Here is a 9,854-nt window from a genome sequence, read left to right as displayed (position 1 = left end):
CAGATATAAAACTACATCATCACTACAACATCATCACTACACCTGATATAAAACTACAACATCATCACTACACCAGATATAAAACTACAACATCATCACTACATCAGATATAAAACTACATCATCACTACAACATACAAGACTACATCATCACTACACCAGATATAAAACTACAACATCATCACTAGACCTGATTTAAACCTACAACATCATCACTACAACATATAAGACTACATCATCACTATACCAGATATAATACTACATCGTCATCACTACACCAGATATAAAACTACATCATCACTACAACATATAAGACTACATCATCACTACACCAGATATGAAACTACAACATCATCACTACACCTGATATAAAACTAAAACATCATCACTACAACATCATCACGAAACCAGATATAAAACTACAACATCATCACTACAGCAGATATAAAACTACAACATCATCACTACACCAGATATAAAACTACATCATCATCACTACACCAGATATAAAACTACAACATCATCACTACACCAGATATAAAACTACAACATCATCACTACACCAAATATATAACTACATCATCACTACAACATACAAGACTACATCATCACTACACCAGATATAAAACTACAACATCATCACTACACCAGATATAAAACTACATAATCACTACAACATACAAGACTACATCATCACTACACCAGATATAAAACTACAACATCATCACAACACCAGATATAAAACTACAACATCATCACTACACCAAATATAAAACTACATCATCACTACAACATACAAGACTACATCATCACTACACCAGATATATAACTACAACATCATCACTACACCAGATATAAAACTACAACATCATCACTACACCACATATAAAACTACATCATCACTACAACATACAAGACTACATCATCACTACACCAGATATAAAACTACAACATCATCACTACACCAGATATAAAACTACAACATCATCACTACACCAGATATAAAACTACAACATCATCACTACACCAAATATAAAACTACATCATCACTACAACATACAAGACTACATCATCACTACACCAGATATAAAACTACAACATCATCACTACACCAGATATAAAACTACAACATCATCACTACACCAGATATAAAACTACAACATCTTCACTACAACATATAAGACTACATCATCGCTACACCAGATATAAACTACAATATCATTACATCTACACTACAGCACATCTACACTACAGCAGAACATTACATCACTATCACTATACTATAAGTCACTCTTTTCTTGTGAGTCTTTTGTCACATGTGAAAATTCCAACCGTATTATATATTCAGTTACACTTTACCCCCCGAAAAAAAGGTTTACCTCATTAGCTTCATCTCAATAACTTTCCAAATAAGATGGCAGAAGAGATGACTAGCTACCAAGAGGGATCACACCTGGTGGAGTTCGGTTATGCCGACTTTCAAAAAATGTTCAAAAAGACCGGTATTTTGGGCGAAGGGGTCAGTGGCGAAGTATTGCTGGGAGAGTTTTTCAACAGACCTGCCTGCGCTAAAATAGGAGTAAGCCATGGCGTCAACAAGATCTTTAAAAGTGAGATAGAAAACAATTTAAAAGTAAATGGCGCTGGTGGATCCCCCATCCTGCTGGGGTCATGCATCGATTACCCGGTAATGATCTTCTCAGTCTGCCAGGGTCAATCACTGTACGACATTATCGATAATTTATTTATTTTATCTCCCACCCGGTCGATAAACCTCTTCCTACCCATAGCTGAAGGCCTAGCCGAGGTACACAGCCGGGGTATCATCCATAATGACATTAAAGGGGATAATGTTCTGCTGGAGAAGAATCCCGATGGATCCTTCACCTCCCACCTTATCGACTTTGGCTTATCAAGAGTCGAAGGTGGCCACCTGACCTTACGCTGCAACCCGTACGGGAGCCATTACGCCCCCGAGCTATTTAAAGGTCAACCCTGCACCCCGGCCAGCGACATTTATTCGCTTGCAGTGATGATCTCCGACACCCAAAATACCTTTGACAACCTCTGGCCGCCAGGGGTTAAAGACCTGTGCAAGAAAATGCTCTGCCGCAGCCCACAGCACCGCCCAAGTCTCGCTAAGGTGATTGACGTTTTTAAGCAGTCCCTGGAGGAGCTCTCCCTTGAGGTGCTCTCCCCCTCCAAGACACACCAGTGATACAACATGTACAGTAGGCCTATATATCAGATGCCACTGAGAGCTCATGCTCTCACTTGGCTCAGCCATGTCAATACCGTCACAATAGTCCATTCTGTATATTATTATGGTTAAATAAACGGTTAAATATAAATATTATCAATATGAATATCCTCCTCCTCGACCCACCTCTCCTCTTCCTCCTCCACGCACCAACAGCCTTTGTAAGAGATAAACACACCATTACCCCTTCTACAGCTACTACTGTTTAGTAGGAATAGTAATAGTTTCATTTTTGCATTGTACCTGTAAATAAATGAAATAAATAAATAAATAAATTTTAACCTACAACTCAGAAATTGACTTTTTATCCTTTACACATGAGCGTGACTAATGATGTTCTACCACAGTTGACAGATCACCTGAAGACTTGTACCTGATCATTAAATACCTTAACGCTAACCGAATATAACCCAATCCAGCCTAACATAACTCAACCCAAACCAACCTACCAGAGCATTACATAACAACCTAACCTAACCCAGCCTAACATAAGAATGGAGGAAACTGCAGCGGGCCTATTGGCCCATACTGGGCAGTCCCATTTACACCCAACCCCTATTGCTCATATATCCATCCAACCTGTTTGAAGCTATCCAGCGTATTCGAGTTAATGATGGTGTTTGGTAACTTGTTCCACTCGTCCACTACTTTATTTCCAAACCAATGTTTACCAATTTCGCGCCTAAATCTAAATTTGCCTAATTCAAAACCATTGTTACGATTTCGCTCCTGGTTGGATAGATCGAGTACAATTTGTAATGTCACTTTGTTTATCCCGGACTTCCATTTATACAACTCTATCATATTGCCCCACACTCTACGTCTCTCGAGGTAGTGCAAAATAAGACGCTTTAACCTTAAGGGTAGGCTTCAGGATATCGTGTGGCAGCACACATTGTCAACACATATTGATTTCCTTTACGAGTTTGGGCAGAGAGCCTACACAGTCAATTACAATTTTTTCAAATGGCTCAAACTACAGTAATGTGTTTTAATTGAGCTGGAGGAATGACTTGGTTGGGTTTACCCACCACCTGACATACATGGCAAGATTATACAAACGTAGTGACGCTATTCTTTATGTCCGGCCAATAGTAATGTTAAAGTAGTTTCTTATTGTCTTGAGAATTCCTAAACGTCCGGAAGTCCCTCGTGGGCCAACTCCACCAGAGACTTACGAATCGACTTGGGTACTACAATTTGATGTGTCAGACCACGTATCTAAGTTATTTAACTCTGGAGGTCTATACATTCTCATCAAGATTCCAATATTTAAATAAAAACAAGTGGTTTTGGTAGAGGGTTTACCGTCTACTTTAACGAGTCTACCCTTAGCCAAAGCGAGACCATCATCTTGAGCTTTGAGTTGAACTGAAGGGAGAACGTTTGCAAGTGGGGTTTCTGGGATCTTGTGACTGCACATACAGGAAAGAGATGCAGTTTCTCTTTATCCAACCGTTCAGTGGGGCTTTTTGACAATGGTTTTTCAACAACTTTTAAGTTTGGAACCACTAAACTTCCTGCTAAATCATTTCCCCAAATCAAACTTACGCCCCTTAATGGGAAGTTCTTTCTTTCTGATGCCAACTTTGACTTCACCCTTTACAATATCACAGTTCAAGACAATTTGGCTTGGCTTAATAAGGGTTAAGCAGACAAGTTTTCAGTGGCGTAGCTAGAGTGTGTGCCGCCCGGGGCGGCCCTTGAGTTTGCCCCCCCCCCCCGTGCCCCCACAAAAAATACATATTGCACAGTGACTCACTCTTATATATATATATATATATATATATATATATATATATATATATATATATATATATATATATATATATATATATATATATATATTAAATAGTTTGTGTACCATTATAATATTACTGTACTTTCACATACTCAAATATAGTATGCTTTAAATACACACCAAACATACTTAAACTTTATAAGTAACAGTTAAACAAAAAGCAAAACCGACATATAGGATAGGGAAAAAAGTAAAAAAGTGTAAAAAAATTAGGCCCATCTTTATTTCTGAAATGAAAACTACAACTTTCTACAAAGTAACTTTTCTTGTTTTTTTGTTGGCAAATTCTTCACTGACATTGTCAAAAACTATTTCATCTGTCAATTGTCGCTCTATAGACAGTATGGCAAGATTTCTCAACCGCAAGGTGCTCATAGTAGATCTTAAGTAATTCTTGATCAGTTTTAGTCTCGAAAAACCCCTCTCACAGGTAGCAACATTAACAGCAATTGTGAGGAAAATCCTCAGCATTATTACTATATTTGGAACCGAGTTCCCAAGGTTATACTTTTGAATAAACTGCAAAAGTTCAAGGGGGCCTTCTTTCCACATATAACATCATCCATCATCACTACATATAACACCACCCATCATCACTACATATAACATCATCCATCATCACTACATATAACACCATCCATCATCACTACATATAACACCATCCATCATCACTACATATAACACATCCATCATCACTACATATAACACCATCCATCATCACTACATATAACACCATCCATCATCACTACATATAACACCATCCATCATCACTACATATCCATCATCACTACATATAACACCATCCATCATCACTACAGATCGGTAAAGTTGTTTCCGAGATTCTCGTGTGGACACACACACACACACACACACACACATACATATATATATATATATATATATATATATATATATATATATATATATATATATATATATATATATATATATATATATATATATATATATAATATTTTTTTTTTTTAATGGACGGAAGGAGCAGCTCAGAAATAGGTATAATGAACTATCTAGGAATGTTAAAAAAAATGTAAGGAAGGCAAACAGGGACTTCGAAATCAGGCTAGCAAGAGAATCCAAGGCGAATCCCAAGGGATTTTTCCAGGTATATAGGACAAAGGTCCTGGACAAACTGTGGTCTTTAAAGTCAGAGAGAGGGGAAGTGATCGATGATATTGAGAAAATAAGCAAAGCATTAAACCGCTACTTCTTATCAGTTTTCACAGAAGAAATTCACGAGGAAAATCCAGAGGTGGAACTGATATTTAGGGTAAATGAAGAAGAGTAATTAAAGAATATCACTATCAGAAAAGGGGATGTTCTTAAGAAGATAAATAAATTAAAGACCAATCCCCAGGGCCGGATGAAATTTTCCCTAGAGTTTTGAAAGAGTGTAAGGAACAGATTAGCGGACCCCTCGTAAATTTATTTACCAAATCATTAGACACGGGAGTTGTGCCAGACTTGTGGAAACAGGCAAATGTAGTACCCATATTCAAAAAGGGAGACAGAGCATCAGCGTCAAATTACCCGCTTATAAGTCTGACGTCAGTAGTGGGGAAATTTCTTGAATCATTTATAGCAAATAGCATCCGATCGCATTTAGAGAAAAACAAATTAATCTACGACTCTCAACATGGGTTTACAAAGGGAAAATCTAGTCTGACTTTTTTAAGAAATTCTTCGAGGTAGTAGATAATGACGATAATTACGATGTTATTTACTTAAGACTTTAGCAAAGCGTTTGACAGAGTACCGCATCAGAGGCTTCTGAGAAAAGTTAAGGTTCATGGTATCGAGGAGAAGTTTTAAATTGGATAAAATCATGGCTCAACGATAAAACACAGAGGGTTAGTGTAGATGATGTTAAATCTGAGTGGGGCTGTGTAACCAGTGGGGCTCCCCAGGGGTCAGTACCGGGCCCAATCTTGTTCATAATCTGCATAAACGATCTAGATACTGGGATGAGCAGTGACATAAGCAAGTTTGCGGATGACACCAAAATAGGGCGGCAGATTAATTCAGGGCAGCATCCAAATGCACTACAGGAGGATTTATATAAACTGCAGGGGTGGTCAGAAAATGGCAAATGAAATTCAACACCAGCAAGTACAGCATATTTAATATTGGAAGAACAAATACTTATAATGTATACAGCCTTAACAACATCAACCTAGAGAAGTCGACTTGTGAAAGAGACTTAGGGGTACTTGTAAGCCCGGATCTACGGCCTAGAAAACGGTGCGTTAATGTTCGTAATAAGGCAAACGGAGTATTGGGTTTTATATCTAGAAGTGTAAGTAATAAGAGTGCAGAGGTCTTATTGCACCTAAATCTTGTGCTAGTCAGTCCGCACCTCGATTGTGCGGTTCAGTTTTCGACAAAAATGATGGTCAGATTCGTTTAAAACACCAACATACACTGGAAAACACATTGGTCAACCCCTAGAGACTCGTGTGTCCTAAAGTAAAAATTTACCTTTTTCTTTTTGTATTAATTTGTAAGTTTTAATCTTCATCAGTAAATTGTTTAATTTTGGTTCCCTTTTTATAGACCTTCTTGGTCACCGCCCAGAAATAGGATATTTCTTTAGACCTGATGGTCATAACATGCAGTGGCACTTGCAATACATAAAAAGTTCTCCCTTAAAGTACCAGGCACATTTTTCATCCCTTTATACTTGAGATCGTAACAGGTGGGGACCTTGACAGGATCTAAGAACAAGGGTAAAGTTGTATTCATTTTTGTGCCTTCATCATAACGTACTCTCAGCTGTCACAAGGAGTGTTGAGAGTTTTATACCACTTTGTATACGTCCATGATGTTTCAGTTTTAATATCACTTTACCTTAATTGTACAAAAACTTCTTATTTTTTACCTAAAATGTAGCATTCCGTATTATTCTTTATAGGTTTGCATTGTAATTAGTTGATATTGCTTGGGTCTGATGGACCTTTTATGCTAAATTTGTCATTATAACCACACGATTGGCAGAAGCGAGTCATAATGTTCGAATTCTCAGTCGGTAAGGTATATATCCGGATTCGTTTTCTCATATCCTTACGACTCGTGTAGTGAGGAGGTGAAACGCTCGCTCTACTTCTTCCGCTTAACTTGTATTTTTGGGTTTCATAACGTCCTAAGTTTAAGTTGAGAAAACCTTAGTTTGTTGTCTACTTAGCATACAAAACTATCGTAGACCTAGACAATCACCACCATTGTGTTTGTAAGTAAATTAGGGAATCGACTGAATTTATATTTTATGCTGTAACCCTTTTCTCTTTTCTACTTATATTCCTTGGGATTGTTCTCGTGTTATGACTTTGGTCAGGCATAGTAAGATAACACAACGATAAAGGTTGTCCTTGCTATCACGATTCTGCCTCGTTTCTCTGCTCTTTCGATTAAGTATTTGTGTAATGGGGGGAATTAGAGGCAGAAAGTATAGATAGAATATTTAGTTGTGGGATGTAAAGAGAGGAAGTGTGGTAGCGTGGCCGGCTAGTTACTTAACCTTGATATTACGTTCTTAGGGAGAATCTTCTAAACCTAACCTCTAATGGTACAGCTATTTATTATTCACTCAATGACACAGACACATTAATAGCATATTATATCGAAGTTACTAGGACATTATATTTACGTTACTAGACACAGACTCTCGGACACCACATGAAACGGCTACATTTCCCACCGTAAGTAACTCACCCTATGGATAGCTCTGACAAAGACTCACATGTAACCTGAGGGAGGCCCAGCAGGTGCTGCTGAACTATGTCTTCTATGGGAGACCCTGCTAGCTGGAGACGCGGTGCTAGGGAGGAAAGTCTCCCTCCCCACCTGAGTAGTGACGAGCGTGACTCCGTCGATAGTGTTTTGAAAATCGTCGGAATAAGAATGACTGAATGAGAATGACGCGTGGAAGAGGGTGCAGAGCCTATATATTGGAGATCTCCAGCCGGCAGATGACCTCTCCCAATTAACACTAAACTGGTTAGATCTGGACAGTTGTGTTTGCCCAGGTGTGTGGTCATTTCCCAGGTCGGTAATGCTTCCTAATTATTACCGCCCAGGTGTGTCTTGGCAAGGTATGGTTTCCTTAACACGGTCATATCTCACTGTTAACTTAAGTACTTTGTGGCCTTGCCTCCTGGGACAGGCCTTGCTGTCACTGTAGGCTGTGCACCTTATGGGTGTACACCTGCTCATCTACTTACTTTTATATGTGTTGTATTTCTCTGGGCTGTAAGCTGTGATCTGATAAATATTCATTCCATTTGCTTTTCTGAAATTGACTGGAATTTTTAATGTCATATCCTGATTGAAATGTTACTCACTTAAGACATTTTGGAACATTTTCGTTCTTCTAGTCCCAGTTATCGAGTGGAAGTTTTGACGTCAACCTTAACTTGTCCCCGAAAATTTTAATATTTCATACTTGTGACTGGTTAGTGGTGACATCTTAACTTTATTTTTATGTAATTAACTTTCGCTATCCAATGTGAAGTTTAAAATGGCCTCTAAACAATTTGAACTAAAGGATTTTTGTGAAAACCATTTTTTTGACAAACTTAAGGATCGGGTAATCAAAAAGTTTTTTAACATTCCGTTCATCAGTTCAGTGACTGAAGAAGTACTTAAAAATACCGTTGTTGGGAGTTAGCGTCTACAGGAATTCCTGAGGAAACTACCATTTGAGGTTTTAATTCCCATGAATCACTCATTTCAAGTTGATAAAGATGACGTGGCAAGCGTGACTAGAGTAAGAACAACCACTTCATGGTCCGCTGACAGACTTGAATTTGAGAGAGAAAAGTTGAGAGCCGAACTTCAAGGAAAAGCAGAAAGACGTTTTCAATTGGAACTTCAACTCGCTCTCCAAGATAAAGACATAACTTCAGTTCGAACTTAAGAACAGGGAAGTGCAATTAGAGCGTGAAAAAATCGAAGTAGAATAAGTCGAAGTAGATGATAAACGTAGTTCTTTAAACTTAGCAAAGAATATTTCGTTAGTCCCCAATTTTAATGAAGACGATCCTGACAGAACTTTCCGAACATTTGAGAAATTTGTGGAACATTCAAAATGGCCCAAAGAGGAATGGACCTGGCGTCTCCAGGCTAAGCTTGTTGACAAAGCTGCACTCATATTTTCAAATTTTGACACGGTAGATGATTACGAATTAGTCAAGAAGAGAATTCTGGACGCTAACTCGATAACTCCAGAAGCATATAGACCGATTTAAGTCCTACACCAAAAACCTTGCCAGTACTTGCGTAGAGTTCCTTACTAACAAACTTAGAATGTGTAAAAAAATGGCTCAAAATCGACGGAAACGACCACGTTCTTAGAACTTATTACACTTATTGTACTGGAAGAGTGTAATCAGAAGTTACCTTTTAATATCTTGATGCTCGTAGGGAAAAGAGAGCCAGAGCTCATAAAAGCTTCCCAAATAGCCGATTCTTTCGCTCTAATACAGAGATCTTTTGCGAACAGAGACAGAAATAAGCCATCCAATGTAAAGTCCTCCTCTAGTGAAAGCCCTGGTTCCGCTGGTGGTAAATCGAACAATGGCAGTCAGAACCCCTTTTTAATATGTTCCTATTATAGAAAACCTGGTCACACCATAGAGAAGTGTCGTGATCCTAAATGTAAAGCAGGTCAAAGCAAAAGCCCGACTAACCCTTCCCAGGTTAAATCTGGAGAAGCCTTAAAGAACCTTAAACCTGTGACCAATGTAAACATACTAGCATCTCAAAAAGTCCTCAATTCTTA

At 38.2% G+C, this 9,854-nt stretch overlaps 1 protein-coding gene across 1 annotated transcript; it reads left to right on the top strand.

Annotated features, from left to right (window-relative positions):
- Positions 1 to 1,413: 1,413 nt before the first annotated feature.
- Positions 1,414 to 2,217, top strand: LOC121869118 (serine/threonine-protein kinase pkn2-like). Its single transcript, XM_042370307.1, has one exon. The coding sequence runs from the start codon at positions 1,414 to 1,416 to the stop codon at positions 2,215 to 2,217; it is 804 nt and encodes a 267-aa protein (XP_042226241.1).
- Positions 2,218 to 9,854: the final 7,637 nt, after the last annotated feature.

Source organism: Homarus americanus, unplaced genomic scaffold (assembly GCF_018991925.1).
Source record: "Homarus americanus isolate GMGI-L3 unplaced genomic scaffold, GMGI_Hamer_2.0 scaffold29883, whole genome shotgun sequence".
Lineage (NCBI taxonomy): Eukaryota > Metazoa > Arthropoda > Malacostraca > Decapoda > Nephropidae > Homarus > Homarus americanus.
Note: the sequence above shows the minus strand (reverse complement) of the source record. Positions and strands in the feature narration are given on the sequence as shown.

Coding starts and splice junctions, on each gene's coding strand:
- LOC121869118 (XM_042370307.1), top strand. CDS start 1,414: ATGGCAGAAGAGATGACTAGCTACCAAGAGGGATCACACCTGGTGGAG.